At 43.3% G+C, this 18875-nt stretch overlaps 1 protein-coding gene across 1 annotated transcript in view; it reads left to right on the top strand.

The window, feature by feature from the left end:
* Nucleotides 1-1450: 1450 nt before the first annotated feature.
* The window catches only part of LOC8034357 (rab3 GTPase-activating protein catalytic subunit), a 284365-nt gene continuing 266940 nt past the window's right edge, over nucleotides 1451-18875 (top strand). Inside the window, exons 1-8 of the mRNA XM_040222765.3 lie at nucleotides 1451-1744; nucleotides 2317-2369; nucleotides 3262-3337; nucleotides 3415-3544; nucleotides 4438-4519; nucleotides 7739-7858; nucleotides 8377-8542; nucleotides 11629-11731. Of these exons, the coding sequence (XP_040078699.2) occupies nucleotides 1511-1744; nucleotides 2317-2369; nucleotides 3262-3337; nucleotides 3415-3544; nucleotides 4438-4519; nucleotides 7739-7858; nucleotides 8377-8542; nucleotides 11629-11731 (964 nt within the window). The 5' untranslated portion in view covers nucleotides 1451-1510. The remainder of the gene's footprint in view (nucleotides 1745-2316; nucleotides 2370-3261; nucleotides 3338-3414; nucleotides 3545-4437; nucleotides 4520-7738; nucleotides 7859-8376; nucleotides 8543-11628; nucleotides 11732-18875) is intronic.

Here is an 18875-nt window from a genome sequence, read left to right on the forward strand (position 1 = left end):
CGCTGTGTAAGCGTTGAGACTTGCCGTTGAGACCACGGGGAAATTTTTACGAAAGCGCACTGCCGCAGGAAAAAGGTACAACTCGTCAAAAGCAAGTTTCGCCGGTCTCGCGGCGTGATCAAGGCTTCCTTGGCACACCGAAGTACTGCATCTCTGTGCCTTCGCACGCTTAAATACCGATCAATATTCGACGCCTTGTGGTTGTGTTTTGCGTGTGCAATGTGCATGAAGCCGTATGGAAAGGCACTACTCGTCGAAAGAAAGTTTCATATCGGTCTTGCAGCATAATCAAAGCTTCCTTGGCACGCCGAAGCGCTGCGTCTGTACCTTCGCACGCTTGGATACCGATCAAGAATTGACTCTGCGGAAAATTTTGAAGATGTCGCTTGTAGATGTCTTTGCATCATATATTGGCCACGGAGTTCTGAATCGTCCAGCTGTTCTGGCGAGTTGCTATCAATAAAGGGGGGAAAACATTTTGTGTGGTTTCTCTTATGCACTATTAACCATGGCTATGTTCCAAATCTACTCTAATGGATCGCATGGCAAAAGTACAAAACGGCGAGATTGAAAATCTTTGAAGCACGGCACATGATTGTGTGCAATCTGTTGACCAATCACAATTAGGCGAGCCGCGCTCAAACTTGATATTAAGTGCAATTGTTGATAATGAGCCAGACCACTGATCGGTGATGAGCTGTTGCACAGTATTCTGTAAACCGTGAAAAAGACATGCCTCCCCCCCCCCCCCCCTTTCCGTTGTCACTGGACGCTAGATCAAGCTTGTTTCTGGACTGCGAGTGCCACACATTACAAATACAGTCATCAGAGTAAAGTAAAATGCTGCTCCAAAAGCACAAACGGGCTTCATGCGCATTGCACTCGCAACACACATCCACACGGCGTCGAATCTTGATCGGTATCCAAGCGTGCGAAGGCATAAAGACGCAGCATTTCGGCGTGCTAAGGAAGCTTTGATCATGTCGCGAGACTGGCAAAACTTGCTTTTGACAAGTTCTACCCTTTTCCTACGGTACTGTGCGTTCGTAAAATTTTCCACGTATTCTCAATGGCAAGTCTCAACACTTACACAAGGTCTTACAAAGCTTCTTCAGCGAATGACGATGAGCGTGTAGAAAATGTGTCTTCCGCACGCTGCCGCAACCCTCTGCAACGCTAGCAAAACCGCAATTCATCTACGAGCAAGATGGCCGTCCGGTCGGCTTGCTGGGAATACCAACGAAACGCTCCTACGATTCGGCATTTCCACAATTTCCACTAAACTGTGCTGGTAAAAGAAAGCAAGTAAAAAAAAAACCATAAATAACGCCGGATCTTAAAAAAAAAAAAATTAGAACCGAAATTAACGTAAAAATTGTCAAAGTAATGACTGAGCGAGTACAATAGCGGCGAATCTAGTGCCGACTGCCAACACTGGAGCAGCTAGAGAGCCTAGATTTAAGAGAGGGACTAGAGCAACTTCGTTGGACGTGAGGGACCAACTTTAGCTATGGGGAGCGTTTGGAATACGCTTCCTGGGCAGAGTGACAAAGTGGCCGCAAGTGCGCATGCTTTGCGTTGTCACGTGGTGGAAAGGAAAGCGAGAGGAAAGGTCTCAGCTCGTAATGCAAGAGCGGCCCATAAACCACGTGACCCCGATCATGCAGTTGGAAACACTAAAAAATATAGGCACACTAGGGGCCACCTGCCTAACGCGATGGGAGACGAAGGTGCGTTTGACGAGGTAAGTCTCTTATTTTCGTTTATTTTCTACAATATATATTGTATATTTGTGTCAGCGCGTCTTACTACGGGGATTTGTGTTTTGTTTAAGCCGGCCATTGCAATGTTCCTCGTTATTTCGAAGTTCCGTGCGTACAACTTCAGTTCGTCGTGAGTAGTTTTCAAAACAGTTTCTTCCGCGGTGGTATCACGTGTGACAGCCGCGTTTGAGTCTGTATCAGTCTGTATCTTGTTCATTTCATTCCCAATTTTAACTCTGAACTGAAGACGAACTGGCACTTTGACAGCTAAATGTTTAGAGAGAATTGAATTCTGTTACGAATGTCATGTTACGAGACAGGCCCTGAAACAATACTTGTGTTGTGTAGCACTTGTACCTGTCGTTAATTTTTTTTCTTCAACTTTAGTTTCATAACTAGTTTTACTACTAATAATTAATACTAATATTCAGTTTGTTCATGAACGTTGCTATTCACTTTTTGTGTGTAATGATCAAGGCGGCGCATGGCAGGCCACAAAGAATTTACCACTTTGCTGTCATCACTTTCAAATTTTAATACCCTTGCCTTTTAGGATCCTGATCTTTACGAGATCACTGATTTTACTACGTCAACGGAATGGGAAAGGTAACTCTCTTTCTAAAAGTCTGTGACCGCGCTTTTCTGTCCATTTTACTTGGAATAATTCAGATGAAACACGGATGGATTTTGCCATTTAAATTTAGTCAGCATATCTGTGGATTTTAATTCAGAATTGTTTCTTGACATAGAAAACTTATAAATTATGGTGGCTCACTCCGGTTTTCATTATGACGTATGGATTTCGTGCGCCGTGTTTCGTTGCTAATCTAAGTTCCCCAACCTTCATTTTTTGATATATTGCCACACTGAGAAATGTTCAACTCCTCTGGGAACAAGAGTTTTTCGAGCATGTTGGTACTCGAGGGACAAAAGGCTTTTTCATTCCTGACCATGGGGGAAAATGCCTGTTTGGTGTGACTTTTGTTACCCACCGCTGCTATACAGGCCCGAAAAATGGACGGAGGATTCTCTGAGAATTGCCATGCTAGTAAGTGCATGCCATTCCCGTGGAAGCAGCTGCGACTGTCACAAACGACATCTTATTGGCTCAATGCTTGGCTTTAAAATCACTGCCACATGGAAAGAGAAACTGAAACATAGAAACCAAGACTGTAGTCTTCAAACTATCAACAAGATGGTGCAACAAGCAAGAGTTCTGAAACGGCTCGGCCTCCGAGCCCATCGATTGCGAGTGATCGGTGCTGTATGGGTGCGATCAGGAAAGTGTTGACGAAGAGGGGCAAGGACGTACAGCATGTGCCTATTTGTCCTCATCTTTCTTCACTGAAAACCTTTCATCTCTTGAATGATATAGGAACTTTGTACAAAAAATGTGTTTGTGCAAAGCTCTTATATTTGGTGTGCATGTGTATCCAAGTGTCCTGTGCACACCTTAGTAGAGGTAGTACATCAATAAATGCTGCTTCCCATATTTTAGGTTCATTGCCTCTGTAGAAGCAATTATCCACGAATGGAAGTTGACATCGGTGAAGCCAGTGGAGCCATTGAAAGAGGTATGCACATTTGAATAATAAAACTTTATGACAAATTGAGATTGTGTGAAAGATATAGCTTCATGGTTAATTTTTAGGGTGAACTGTCAACTGGATGCTGGGAGACATCAGCAGAAGACATCAAGTTTGCCAGCTTTTCATTCAAGATTACAAGGCACTACCTTGCTGGATCTACCAAGTGTGGGGATGATGGTGAAAGTCTGGAAGGTGTGCTTGAATTAGCAGTTGAAATAAGTATGACAAAGCTAGAGGTTATAACCTAAATTTTAATTGGAAAAGTTTGAGTGAGTGCTAAGTCTCTTTTGCAATCTTGTTTGCAATGGTCTTAGTGTCTCTTTGTGCTTATTTATTTGTATTGTCTGTAGTCTTCAGTGACTAAGAATGTATATATTTTTACATGAGAAATCTCATATGCCTGGTCTTCAGAATTGAAGCTAAATATTTTTAGCTTCATGCAAAAGTGTACAAATTGCATGGGCTGTTCTTTTTTTAAATGATACTAAGTAAACAGAGAGTACATATTCACATTTTCTATGAATGACTGGAGAACTCTTCTTTGCTAATCTTCGCCAATGTAACTTCACACATAGCCTCCTACATAGGGGGAAAGCCTGCGCCGTCCGCGTTTGTTTTTTGCCAAAAGAAAACTCGTTTATCCATCCCTCCTCCCCACCTATGCCTTACACTCCTTTCCCAGTCCCTCGGCACATCCTCTGCCTACTCCTACTCTCCATAGGAGAGGAGCGTAAGCCATAAAAAAGAACTATGGAGAAAGCCAAGTTTATTTTTAATTTTTTTTTCACTTTTGCAAAATGCCCCCCGCAAAAAAAAGGTGCTTTTTCGGGTCGCTAGTATTTCTGAGTGGCGCTGTCTTCAGAATGGTTCCCCGTTGCCTGCCGCTCTTCTTTCCTCTTTTACCGCGACATGGCGGTCTATTGTTCTAGTGTAAAAGACACAGGCTTTTCCCCTATATAGGAGGCTATGTTCCCATGCATTTTCTGCATGTGCAGTATATACATATCTTGCAATTGATGGGATCATTTTTGTCTTGCATACTTGTCATATGCATGCATTAATCAGATTGTTGGGTGCATATGCAGATGAACCAGCTCCATTTGTATTGGAGGACATGATGAACCTGGGAAATGATTTTCCACCTCGTGCCCACTATCTTGTTCGGTGGTAAGGGTTGTTTTACAGACTGGCAGTGTTTTCACCAATTTTAGTCAGAATCTTTGTGGGAGCATGTGACTTTTCACAATTTTACTTGAGAAGTGAAACCCAAGTGAAATTTTAATTGGTAATTTGTGGAATGCCGGAGTAAAACTTTATAGCCTTGTTGACTTTTTCTCATGGCCGTATTTGATCATTAGATCTTATTATTGCTCAGGTATATTTTATAAGGAAACATCCAGTAACAATATGCATTCACTAGTTTAGATAATGGGATTAATGTAAACCCAAGTCATGTTATTTATATCATTTTCCCGACAAAACCCAGATTGCAGTTTTATTTTGATAAATGTGTGTCGAAAGAAACCGGGTTGTGTGTTCGAAAACTATGTGACCTTGAAAATTTTCCATGAAAATGAGTGGATCTGGCAGCTTATATGTGCTCCTAACTTTTGAGCACTCATCTAGTAAGGAAATGTTTTGCACTACTGCCATGATAAAGGGGCACTAAAATTAATTTTGAAATGCTCTTTTTATGGCACAATCTCAATCTATCTGCCATAAGTATTTGAAAACCCAAAATTACAATCATGCGAGGCTTTTTTTTTTTAAGCGATAGCTTTAGTGGCGATACTTTCCAGAAATTTTGAACTCGTGGGCTGTTGTTGTCGCTATGGAAAAATCCTTTTTCTCTCCCCTCTTGGCGCGAGGAGAAGGAAGGAGAAACACTTCTCTCTCCTGTTGGCACGAAGAGGGTGAAGTCTGGTTTTCCCAACACCTCCTAAAAGAGAAGGCCGTTGCACTCTCCTAATGACGTCGCAAAGGAAGTCCATCGGGGGCGCGCGTCAAAGCGAAGGCAACGCAAGTGGATAGACCGTCGTAACGCGCTTTTAGTCACTTACGCATGTCTTATTAGCTAAAATGAAAGCTGCACATCGCAAGGGGTCTAGAAAACATTTTATTACACGGGCAAAACATTACACCGCTAAATAATCGGTATGAAATGGCACGAGGTATGTGTATAAGACGTCTATAGAAAAATGTAAGTTTTAAGTCGAAAACATTGAGTCACGCAATTATTGCTGTAGGAATGCATATTTTATACAGAAATACTTCGACAAAATGGCGAGACACGCAGTGATTGGACACAGCAAAACAGATCACGGTTAAAAATAAGGTAGACGTAGTCAACGCGGATTGGCTAGACAAGTGTGACTTACGATCATGTAAGTGATGTTATCGTGTGCAGTAACTGAATTCTTGCATTATACCCCGGCCACATGGCAAAATTAATATAATTTCGATCGAATGACATTATGGGGTTGACAAACCGGCTTGCGACGCTCGTATAATCAACCAAGACCGCGAGCTGATTAAATCTTATATCATTTAATGAAAATATATCAACTTTTCTGTGTGGCAGGGGTACTAGAGCTACTATTTACAGTCAACTAATTTACTTTTCCCTATGGGCTCGAGCTGCCTTGGAACAAACTATAACTCATTTTGTATACAATAATACTATTACCTTAATACAGTTAAGATTCTAGTATAAATGTGGTAAAGGCAATAAAATAGCATTAGTATAAATAAACACAGAAGCACAAACCCGCTTTCAGTATTCACGCAAACTTGTTATTCACGTTCCAGTGAAAACTAGAATATTTCCACAAATGTCAATGCAACTGCACACGATTAATGACGAAGAACAAAATTCTATTCTATCACAAAATTTAAAAAAAATAAAAAATGACTGCAGCATTTTACTTGTCCTGCATGACCAAGAAAGCTCGTAAATAAGCAAGAAGCGACCAGTGTCATTGTTAGCTAGTTGCCACACGTCACTCAAACAGTAGCAGCACTTGTTCCACGAATCCACGTAAATGCTGTAGTATCATGCAAACACAAAAAAACTACCCGAGACTGTGGTGACGACAGAAAAACGACGGGAAGAGCCACACACGAGAGCAACGACAGCAGTGTGGTACAAAAGGCTTAACCTTGCGGACCCATCTCTTGCTTGTGTGCGCTCCCTGCGGCGATGACTGGATTTTATTTTCTTGGTTCTCTTCCCTTCTGAAATGTCTCAGCGTTCCTTTTCATACCGTCAGCAGCTCACACACAACATAAATTTACCAGAATCGGAGCCTGATGAGGGAAGATGTCGCATTGGAGCCGGTTCATTTGAAAAGTGGGGAGCTGCGGGACTGCACGTAGTCCCGCGGTTACAGGGATAATCATAAATATATATTCGGTACTTTCAACCTTGGCCACGCATTGTATATTACGTTTATATTATATGCATAATAAATTGTACAAGACTGCGCTTTTAAAACATAAATAAGCGCACTCGACAAGAAACATTTTTTTCACATTGATACCAGATATTTTCTTGCGTAGTTGCGCCATGGACTTCCTCTCCGAGATTGTGATTTAACTACTCGGAGCGCTATGGCCTTCTCTTCTAGGAGGTGTTGGTTTTCCCGTCGGCAGCGAAGTGCGGAGAGTGAAGCGAGGGGAGCCCCGGCATCTAGCCAGTAACGACGCAACGAAGGGAGATTCTTTCTGTCGTCTGCTTGAAAGACTTGTTCTCAAACATTACTCGCATTATGTGAAATCCCACTTTGACAGTGTCCAGTCGCTACGCATAATGTTGGATGGTGTTTAGAAACGTCCACTGCACTTACCCACTTCACGGATCACTGGTGGCGTTCGTCAGTGGCATCCCCGATGCCAATCACAACGGCTATGAGAATTAACCATGATGTTGCACCTCCGTGCTGAGATACGTGACTGCACCATTTCGCCCGCATTGCGTGACCGTGCTACAGCTATTGCTTTCATTTCTTCGCACATTGCAGGCAAAGAATATGACTTTTTCCTATTAAAGACGTGACCAAACATAGTGACATGCCCATTTTCCTGAGATATCTAAAAAAAGGCTCATGTCGCGGTGTTTAGTTGCATTTTAAGGGCAAAAAAGGCCACGTGTGATCATTATTTTGGGTTTTATAGGATGCATAGATTGAATTTGCGCCATTAAAAGACAATCTCGAAATCCAGTTGAGTGCTCCTTTAAGCGTCATTTGTAAGGATTTGTAAGCCATTTTTATTTTATTTGTGATCATTCTCCATCTTGTTGCAGGTCCATCTAGTGCATACATTGTCGTCGTTTTGAATAATTTTGTTGCAAATCAGGAACTCCAAGTAGAGCGTTTCTCACCGCAGGTACGGGCTGCGAGACTTTCTGGTCATTTCACCAAGCAGTGACGAGGAGGCTATTTCCAATGAGGACAAGACCAGGCTGCTCGTCAGCTCTGTCTGCGTTGCGCTGACCAACTCTAAATGGTGAACTCAATAGTCTCCAAGCTCTGCCAACCAAAATTTCGTTTTTTATTCAATATTTTTTTTTTTTTAATAACTGAAACTTCATTAAATGAGTGGCACAAATAAATTTACCTAATTTTCTTTATTTGTGTATTAATTTTTTTTTTTAATTTAAGTATTCACGGTAGTATTAAAAGACAAGAACAAAAGGAAGAGAACTGGGCACCGCTGCACACTATTAAATATCCTCAGATACAACACCAACTTGCCAAACAGTCTGCACTGTTATTTTTTTCAATTCTGTATTCACTTCGCTTTAAGACCTTAGAAGAGGGAAGCTTTTTGTTTCTTCATTGGGGAGTGTCTCCGCATTCGTTCCTTTTTTTTTTAATGCGTCCAACCAAGTCGGCTTGTAACTTACGTAAAGCTTCTACAGAGGGACTCGCCCTTGCTGAGTGTCCAAATTTTTCTAGCTGGCACTGAGTAACATGTGGTGTTTGTGCAGAACTGCTAAGGCATGGTTTGTGTCTTGCACGCAGCCCCCTACCGGTCTTTGTGCAGTTGCACCACCCGCAGGAGCGGCTCTGCTATGGTGTTTGCTTGGGCAGCGGCCTGACAACCTACTTCGACATGGTGCACCTGAGCCATGTGCCCCAGGCCTGCAGCAACCTCTCGGGTCTCTTGTCTCTTTTCAAGAGCAAGCTGGTGAGCCCACTGTGTCGTCCACACCCTGGTAAAACATTTGGGGGTTTTACTGGCCAAACCATTGTAGGGCATCTGGCATGTCCCAGCGAAGGACTGAGGATTAATATCGACCACCTGGGGTGGTTTGCTGGTGAATGCTAGCAAACCGCCCCAGGTGGTCGAACTTCATGGGACGAGGTACCTATAGAAAAAAATCAGCGACGTCTGTTTTCTGCTACGTTGTCAAGGCTAGCGTAGCTTACCTAGTGCTGCAGCTCAGCACTGCTGTGAGAGCACGTGGCTTTGTCTCTCGTCTCACTCGCACGCATTTTTGTGTGAAAGAGTCGCTAAAGGAAGCGGCGCGCTCGTGCAAGTAGCTTTGTTGGTGTAGGAGCCTTGACTACGCAGCTCAGAATAGACAACGCCGAGACAGACAGCTGCCAAAAGTTCGTCCTCGCTTCAATTATTCAAGTTTGCGTTTGTGCGCAGAGAGGGTCAACAGGCTTGATATGTGGATGAAATTAACTGCATTTGTGTACTTTAAAGATCAACGTGTAAAGGTAATTCTGGAGATGATCGTGTTAAGTGACAACGAAAATTACAGGCAACGCTTACGTCTGCTGACTAGGTACTTTGTGCCCTCCGAGCTGGTCACGTGGCATAAAAAATCCCTCATACCTGCCGGGAGGAATAGCCGCAATCACTAGCGAACCATCCCTGGGGATCTTTATTTGCGCAACTGAAATCTCTATTGCCTTCCCACAATAAGCCTCCATCATCCACACCCTGGGGAGTGGGACTGCGTGATGCACGAGGCAGAAACATTTGTAAATAGAAATGGCTTTTCCTGCACCAACGCTACAGGGGGATGTTATCGGTGAAAGATACTGTAAACAACATTATATTCGTGAGCGCAACGTTTGGCCAGTTCGACCCAGCCTAGAGCTACGGAATTTTTATATTTTTACGTATCTAATAAGTGAAGGATTCTGGTTATGCACACTAGTGAAACTGGGCTGCACAACTATTCATTTTTTTTCGAGGAACAGGACAGTTAAACGGTGTCTAAAAATATTTTAACCTGACCTATGGTTCTCGTAAGGTGACCTGGGCGATTAATCATTTACTTACAAGAATTGTTAGTTTTATGTAAAGATGCAGGAAAGATATTGGACCTACCTTGTCTTAAAAAAACATGCCGCTCCCAAAACCTTTTTTGTTTTAGGCTACATGGATAGAAAGTATTACAAAATGCACCTGCCCCCCAAAAATTAAACGATTCTTGCAATTTTTACATTAGAGACACATTTTAAATTTGGGATGGTTTCGTCTGCTTGTGTGCGCCGGCTCAAAATTTACTTCTATTTGGAAGCCGACATCACAGTCTCATTAAAATGGAAATATTTCATGAGCCTCCCGTTGATTGAGAGGAGCGTGGAGGAGAGGTACGCCGGACGTGTCTTTCTCCACGTCTCTGCGAGAGAAAAATGCAGAGAGGATGATGGCTCATGTGCTGCGCCTTCGGCTTTGTGTTGTATTTTACTGCGTAAATATTGCATTAATTCTTTTTTCAGGAAAAATGCTTTTTGTGACAAAGTAACCCAGCGATTCTCAAACTGTAGTGAAAGCGTTCGCAAGGGTCTGTGCTAAATAAAAAAAAAAACACTCTTAAAAAGAGAAGCAAGCCCTCTTATGGCATTGCACGATACCTCTGATGCAGAATGCATTGGGGGGTCCCCGAACAGCCTCCGAGTGTCGGGAGGTTTGTGACAGCCAAAAGTTCAAGAACCGCTGACGTAATCTATCCAGGCAGTTAAAGCACAAAATTTAAAATGCACTCTTCATTTATTAAATTTTTTTTTCTGGTTTGTTAAATATTACTTTTAACTTAAAGGAGCTGTGCAACGATATTCATTTGGAATGTTTTTTTCTGTACACGAGCTTACTGGCACACCAGGGACTCAAGGATACTCACACGCAACGCCATTGGCCAAGAAACTCCTTTGCTGCGGTGTAATTTCAAGGACAAAAGCGATCATTTTCATTCAATCTCTCCTTTGCAAAATTTGATGACGTAACTCGGGGATTGCAGTACACCCAAGTGACGATATTTGAATGCGGTTCATTGATTGGACCCGACCATTGCGTGGGCACTCGACTTGTGCTCGTGACAATTGCTAGCTCGAGAAGCATTCGGGTTGTGACCCGTGTCCAATCGCTGCAACGGCGACAACAGCCGAGCCATAACAATGTCTGGAACTCAGCGCGTGTCCTGCGCTTTGCCAACCCCAGCGCGTGGCTATGATCAACACTGGCGGCATATAATCGGCTCCAGATCACGTGGCCGCTTGTTCTGGCTGAGAGTTGAGGGGGTGAACGCGGCTCATTTTTCTTTAATTTTTTTCTGAGTCTTCTATTGCGTGGGGTGAAAAACGAACGCGTGTTTTATAGGTCATTAACGTCAGGGATCCGTTTTAAGCGGTATTTGCGCAAAGTACAAAAATTGTTGCATTGCTCCTTTAACAATTTCGCTTTTTCCTTGCTGGCTTATGTTTCTTTGCTATTTGGTTCAAACTGAACTGTCAGTGGTTCAAGCATGAAACTAGAGAATTTATGATTAGCAGTGTCATGACATATTTCATGTAAGTTGTAATTTAGCATATATTAGGCTTCTCTTCTGATTTTCCCATTTCTTGATGTTGAGAATCTGGAAAAATATCTGCTGCCTCTTTTCTGTGCCATTTGGCACAGATGTGTGGGAGTGGCTAAGAAGACATTTTAGCATTGGCATTTTAGCCACTCCCATGCGTATAAAGCTAAGCGGTGTTTAGCATTGCAGCATTCCATAGCAGCAGTGACATTGTATGGGGAACTTGGTCCATATTCCTAGGAATGATATTCAGTTAAAAAGGGGTGTAACAGCATACACTATTCGAAAGGTTTGGACATTGGAAACCCATTGCTGTAAGTTTGTTTCGGTGGTTTCTTTTTCGTCTTTTCTGATTTATTTTAGGTTACATGCTTCAATTATAGTGCTATAAATTGACTATCTTTCAGTGATGGGTTCTAAAAATTTCTTGAACCCTTACTTTTTCCATTTTTTTCAGTCTTACTCATCTCAACTGAACCTACCTCCAATTCAACTGACCATTCGGTTCACTTACCTTATCAACGACTGGTCTTTTTATATCTGGCCTCATCCTCCGCCTGGTAAGTTAAATGGTAAACTAAACTATGTGCATTTTTGTACCCCATCATTCTGTGCACCGGCCTTGCACCCGGAGGATCAAATGTTCAAACCCATCTGAGGCAGTAATAATCTGAATCTGATTAAGAGGGGGCGCACCTCAGAGCCCCATAGAGAATACATGAGGTTTTTCACCAAATTAAAAAAATTCTCACATAATAACGGCTGCGCGGATCTTCTTGAAAATTTCGGCTTTAAAGACATTGAGTCATTATCGAGACACTAAACGCAACAGATGTTTCGTCATAAATTTAATTATATTCTTTAAAAAATCATGAAAATGGTCAAAATCGACTAATTCGGCACTCTTGCGTTCGGAGCGAATTTACAAAATTATCTAAATTCAAACATAAGAAGAATTGCGTTTAATGTCTTCTAAATTTATTACGGAATCGAATAATATTCAAATTATTCATGTAAGTCGATTTGTTCCGTAACTACAGCAAATATAAAGAACCAAGGTGTCGGTGCTTGTTTTCGTCGTTTTTAAGGTACCTCTCTCTCCCGTGCGGTGGCGCTCGCTGTCCACGATATGCGAAATCGTCCGTTCGGAGATCGGCCGGATCGGCACTGTGCGAGGTGTTCTTCCGCGGCCGTATTCCGCGCCCGTATCCTGTTTCATTCTGCACGCCGAGGCGTCAGTGTGCGTGTCTTGCTTTCCTGGTTCTCGCTGGGTAGGTCTCCGTGTTTTCGCAGGTGGCAAATTCACCTTGGAGCTATGGGTCGAAGACAACCGTCCTGTGGCAAGCGGACCGCGAGGTGTTCCACAACCTCGCGGTCCGTCAACGCGTTGTGCTTGTTTCTACTTTTTTTTTTTTTCTTTTAAAAACGGGCTTTTTTTTTTTTGACGCAAAGTTTTATTTTATCGTTATCCTTCACACAAACGTCCTTCGGCCTTGGGGTCGTGGAAATTGGGGATGAAGCGTGCACAGAGTAGATCGTTGTTTGCCTCCTTTTTATTTTTCACGGACGTCCTGTGACCTCCGTACGGTTCGTGGTCACCACAATCTAACGCGGGGAAAAACGGGTCGCCTGCTCTGTAGTCAGGGTATTCCTAGGGGAGGGTGATAACTCGCTGTTCTTCTGGAAATTCACATATCACCCAAAAAGGTGACATGGGTAATGATTACGGTATGTTTTTTTCCGGTGTTTATTTTGAGCGAAAATCGGTGCATGTTTTTCGGTGCTTATTTTTTAATCACCAGTGTATTATGGGTTGAACGTCTTGTGATGACGCTAAAAAGCGTTGATAACCAAAGAAAAATGCGATTGGACAAGAACATTTCAAATTTCCAATTCTATTCACATATCCATTACGCTCTTCTCGTGGGAGCATCTATCCTGACGAAAAATGCCAAAGTCATTGAGCTGTGAACGCATACTCAGTGTACAATCTTTCGGCCTAGAGAGGTATTGCGCACGCTCGAACGCGCTTCACAGCCCAGTAGACGAAGTTGGTGGCACCCAGAAGGCGAGTTCTTGAATGGTCTGTAGTAGGCAAAAGAAACAAATAACAATCAACGCATATCAGCTCTTCAAGCGAAGAAGCGCGTTTCTAAGGTCAATGGTTCCGGACGGCACTAATGTTGTTGGCGTTGTCGTAAGATGACGTCAGTTCATACGAACTGACGTCATCTTACGTGATGACGTGACACAAACACGTCATCTTACATGATCTCGTTACACGAAATGACGTCATCTTACGTGATCACGCTGCACGAAATGACGCCATCTTACGTGACCACGTAACACGTCATCTTGTAAGTCAACCTCTCCCCACAGCAGCGCGCTCCGCGCTTTCCGGGCCCGTGCAGTGCTGTAGTCGAAAGCAAGCTCCCTATGGCAAGCGAAAGCTTCTGAAGTCTCACATTGAGAATACTCGCTAGCGACCGTCTGTGGAAGCTTCGCACGTTGAGGTTTTTGTCGAGATCGAGCCATCGTGTTCCATTAACTATAGTTGAAGTTATCGTTCAATAAAGCCCTAAAAAATATGAATGTAGTTGGTGTAGACATCAAGATCTAATCAAAAATGCGGTTTGACGTCAATTAACGTGCATATACAAGTGTAGAAAAAAATGAGTTATTTGTGCATAGATGTTTAAAAAAGTGTTTATTATTCAACATAGGACTTTGGGAGAAGGATGTGTTCAGATTTTTCTTCATGAGCGCAAATATACCTGACGCAATAAATAGTGACGATTTCATCGTCCCAGTGGTGAGCAGGTGATTTCTTGCTCGAAACAATGATGCCATTTCATAAACCAAGTTCTGTGACATATGCTTTTCCAATGTCTGGTCACTATTTTGTAAACCTTTCAGTCCAAACGAGTATACTTCTGTTTGTTTTTGTTAGCTTAGGAGGGGGTCACAGAGCCTATCTCTTTGTCTTCCTCTAGGACAGACGTACAGAGTTATACCGCAACACGCATCTGTGGAACACACAGAGCTAGCGCTCTCCTGTTGGCGGTACAGTAGCAGACGACACAACGCAGCTCCGTAGTCTATCGAGGGCACGGCTAGCCGCGGCCCGTAGCGCGACCGTTCAGACTTGGGAAATGGTTTTGAAGAACCGAGAAATGGTATCTTGTGTACAATAATCACATGTCGTTAGTATACTAGTATTCTACTTGCTAAGCCAAATAAATATTTGCAGCTTGTGAGAATATGTTTGCGTGACGATTTACCGTTCACACTCCTGACGGATGTTAGCGAGTCCTTCATGTTCGTGGCTCGCAGTTATCGGTACCCCCTCGGAGTGACTTCACCATATATATTTTTTTCTTGCTTGCAGGACATCATAAAAATCACAAACACGCGAGAAAAAAAAAATCTTATGAGTACGCGTGATTTTGAGCTTCGCAGCTCTAAAGATGCCCGGTAAATGTCGTCCAGTCTGTTTTGTCTATACTCCGTTTCACCGTAATTTGGCAACCCTCAGTCGCGGAGCAAAGCACGTGACAGCTACTTTTACGAGCAGTACTATGGCACCTGCAGCGCGTCTCCGACAGGTGTGGTTAGCGTCTTATGCTGGCCATACATCAAAAGTTGTCCCGAAGTGCAACAAATGACGTCACAGAAGACGGAGTGTCACGCTGTTGCATCTCGCGATCCTGGCAATTCATCGTAGAAATGCTGGCGAAAACCACGAGGGAACACGAGTGTCGCTGTCGTCATGGCGTCCCAACGAAAGGCAATTATACAATTTCGACGTTTTTGTAATTCGGTAATTTAAATTACTGTATATAATTTTTAAGAAAGTAAAGACATCATAACCAAATAGGAACTTCCGTGCCAAAACATGCAGTGCGAAGTGAAGACAACTACTATCTTTTTTTTTTTTTTCTTGATGTCTACAAAAAAAAAAAAGGCTATGCAGCATCGATCCTACCGTTTTTTTGTTGTTTTTTTCGCACATTATGTGATGTCCTCTAACACGAAAGTACCGACGTAAAAGCGCTGTAGAGACGATATAAAAACAAAAATTTAAGGGAATCGAGCTTTGTAGTAAACGGAAAAAAATAAATAATTAACGACTTTTTACGGTAAACACTTCACCTCTAAGTAGAACTTCAAAAAAGTGACGGTTACGCGCTTTCATGCCCATTTCAACAAAGTTGGGAGAACGATGTATTGCATCTTGTGAATAGACATGTGGAGCAGCATGTTTATGTTAGAGGCATTGTGTGTAATCGCTGCGCAGTACCTGCCAAAAGAAGATATTATTTGGGCAGTCTCAACCGTTTCCGTCTGTGTGTGCTACGAATACAGCAACTCTTTTCGTAGAAGAAGTGATGAGGAAATGGCGTGCCCTTGATGATACGATTGTGATTATGAAATAAAATTTTTAATCAGCCAATAATTGCGACCTGTCCGGTCGCCTGGAACCCCGACAACAACTATCGTTCTCTGGAAACTTCATTCTAATATTTACACGTTTTGTGGAGTTCATCGAGCGAATAAGAATGTTCCAACGATGAGCTAAACCTACACGAGTTCCCCAATCCAACTCGGCGCTTTTGAATTTTAGCGCCGTAGATAGTTCTGCGAACAGAGTATACTTCTGTGCAAATATTCGTCTAACAGTTTTGCAACGTTGGAAAGCATCGGAATGATTCAGAATCACTGCGGAGTTGATACTCGGGAAGATAAGACGGGCACTTGGGAGAAACGGACCGTGGCATTTGAGACAGGGGCACAACCGGGGGACAAACGTGCTACAATCGCATACCCTTCCAAGGTCATCGCTTGGGCGACCGCGCGCGCGCCCAAGAAACCTTTCTTTTCTTCTTTTTAGGGGTGGTGGGGGGGGGGGGGGAGGGGGGGGGGGGGGGGGAGTGGTGTAGGCGCTGATTGTCTTCCTCCTTTGTGGCTTTTGACAGACGCACAACGAGACTGGCAGAACAAGCGCATGATTCATTTCTTTCGATGGAGGCGTTCTGTCTGTGTATGCGAACATGATTTTTTCCCCCTTTTAGTAGTTAGTTGTTCTTGCCTTGACTCGGGTCCCAGTGGGTGCGTTGTCGTTGTATGCCCACTATTTTTTTTTTAGTTTATGGTAGTTTTTGCGCTGATGGGGTATCAAGGTAGACAAAAAGTAAAAAAAATAAAATAGCGCCTCGACAAAAAAAAAAAAAAGAAAAGTTTTTGCGATCAGGAACGTTTTCAAAGCCATTTTAGGAGCCTGCGGTGTTACCACAGGTGCAGGATTGAGAGCGTAACCCACGCACTTGAAGAGAAGGGGAAGCTCTCGTCTTATTGGAACTCTCTTTTATGGGTTTCCACGTCGCGATTGTCCTTCAAAATCAACTGTCATTTATTTCTCGCTCGTGGCTTTCAAGTACTGGAAGCCACGACTCGAGCCACAATAGTTTTGCGAAATCAAGGTTTCGCTGAAATGGATAACTCTCACGTACAGTTCGACGCGCAATACCTTTGCCGTATTGACTCGCGAGAGATGCCCCCAACACGGCTGAGTATGGCGGTGCTCCAGACCTAACATCTAAATTTTGTTGCCTTACCTGTTACTATTTCGCGCCCATTTTGAGCCATATCAAAATGAAAGCGCATGATGAAATAAAAGTCACACTCGTTTTCCGCTCGATGGAAATTTCACGCCAGCTCGCTGTCTTTGCTGGTACCTTGAGCGTTTCCCAGCAATACGGAGAGTTAAAAAAACAAAAAAGAAAAAAAAAAAAAAACACGTACGATGGCATCCTTTCCGGGATGAGGACGATTCGTCACATGCGCATTCGTCACAGGACGATTGGTCACAGGATGATTCGTCACATAGGAACATTTGTCACAGGATGACTCGTCATGCGGGCAACTGGTCTCATTGATCGAGCAGGGGACGATAGTAAATTGTAAATTTCAACATCTGCCCACATACCCTGATGAGGAGTTTCACAATTTTCCACTGTCACGTAAACCAATGGTTATATAAACTAATATTACAATACTCATCCGCTTTTCCTTTCATTATATTACGGGTCTTCAGCAGGTTGATCTCAGTTGCAGGCTTGAACGAGCAATAATCCGACTGGCAGCCAAATTAGTTTTTAGTTTTGCCTTGCATACACCTATTCGACAAAACCAACAAGTATCGGAATTCCTTCTGCCGAATGTGTACGAGTACCCCTCGTGCAGCATCATGGCTCTCTCTGTTGCGATCACCTCCATCCTTTTGAATGTAGTTCAAAAATAGTCGCTCTTCTATGGCCTCCGCATTCACCGTTCAGGACGGACCCAGATAGCTAGAACGTCTGTTACAAATTCTTTGACCTCGAGAAGCGAAAGACATGCTAAGATAAGAAGTGACCGACTTTCTGAGGCCCAACCAACATTCAATGTTCGGGACCGAATCAGAAGCTAAAACGTTCCTTACAAATTCTTCGCCTTTGTCCGCCCGAACCAAATTGAACAATACATTTTTGGGGGGACGAACTATTGTGAGACCGGTTGGCCGCGTGACGAGTCATCCTATGACGAATGTTCCTGTGTGACGAATCGTCCTGTGACCAATCGTCCTGTGACGAGTGTGCATGTGACGAATGGACCGTATCCCATCCTTTGCACACTCATTACTTCTATAACACTGAGCCACCTCGTATCCTTTTGTTTTTCTTTCATGGTACTAATTTCTTTCTGCGCATTACGGCTGTTACGACGCTAAGTCTGTCTGCCCTTCGAATTTAAACTTAGGCTCAGATCAGGGACGAACCAGTTTAAATCAGGAAAATATAATTAACACTGTAGCAAAGTAAATCTATCATATCGATCGGAAATACGATTTGGCACATTCCATCTGAACACATATTGTGCACAGCGAATGCAATAGCGAGTCAGCGTGCAAAACGCCGCCACACTGAGCTACCATAACATCTCAGCGATTTTTGCATAGCACCGAGCACGGAAAAGAGAAAACAGTTATTCATTCACATAAACGAAGCAAATTTATTTAAAGCCCGGACACTCCGTACGTCCAATCTAGCTAAGGTTATCAATAGACTCGACCATGTCATTTGTCGAAACAGATAAAAGACGTTGGCAAAAATTATTAGACTGAATAAGTGAATCTAACGCACGTATTTTACCAACCGACGGTCGCGTGCCTTCAATACCCTTTCCAATTGTCATTGCGCACCTTGGACACACTTTGGGAAGCAATGCATATTTACATCGCCGCCCGAGGTCTCCATTAAACGTGTAGTGCTGACCCAAATAAAATGCTAACCTGACTCTCAATCGCTCACCGCAAAGGACGATTTCGAACAGGCGGTACTGTAGGTCACTTGAGATAAAAAAAAAAAAAAGAAAAACAAGCTATAGAAACGAGCGTCGTAAAAAAGGGGACCGGCATTTTTATTCCTACCTCCGAACAGAAACGAGCGCCACCCACTGCATCACACAGCGCAGAGGCCGGACTCGGTCACCGCGCGTACATACCAAGCGCGCGCGAGGGATGCAGAAACTTCCTCCGCCGGGAGAACACGGCAGATTTCGGGATCTATTTCACGCAGCGGATAACGCGGGCCTTTTCACACCTCGATACTGGCGCCATCTAGAAGTTGCGCGTTCAACCACGTTTCGAGCCGCGCGCCATCTGGT

This window comes from Ixodes scapularis, unplaced genomic scaffold (genome assembly GCF_016920785.2).
Source record: "Ixodes scapularis isolate PalLabHiFi unplaced genomic scaffold, ASM1692078v2 PGA_scaffold9__187_contigs__length_104089568, whole genome shotgun sequence".
NCBI classification, from domain to species: Eukaryota; Metazoa; Arthropoda; class Arachnida; order Ixodida; family Ixodidae; genus Ixodes; species Ixodes scapularis.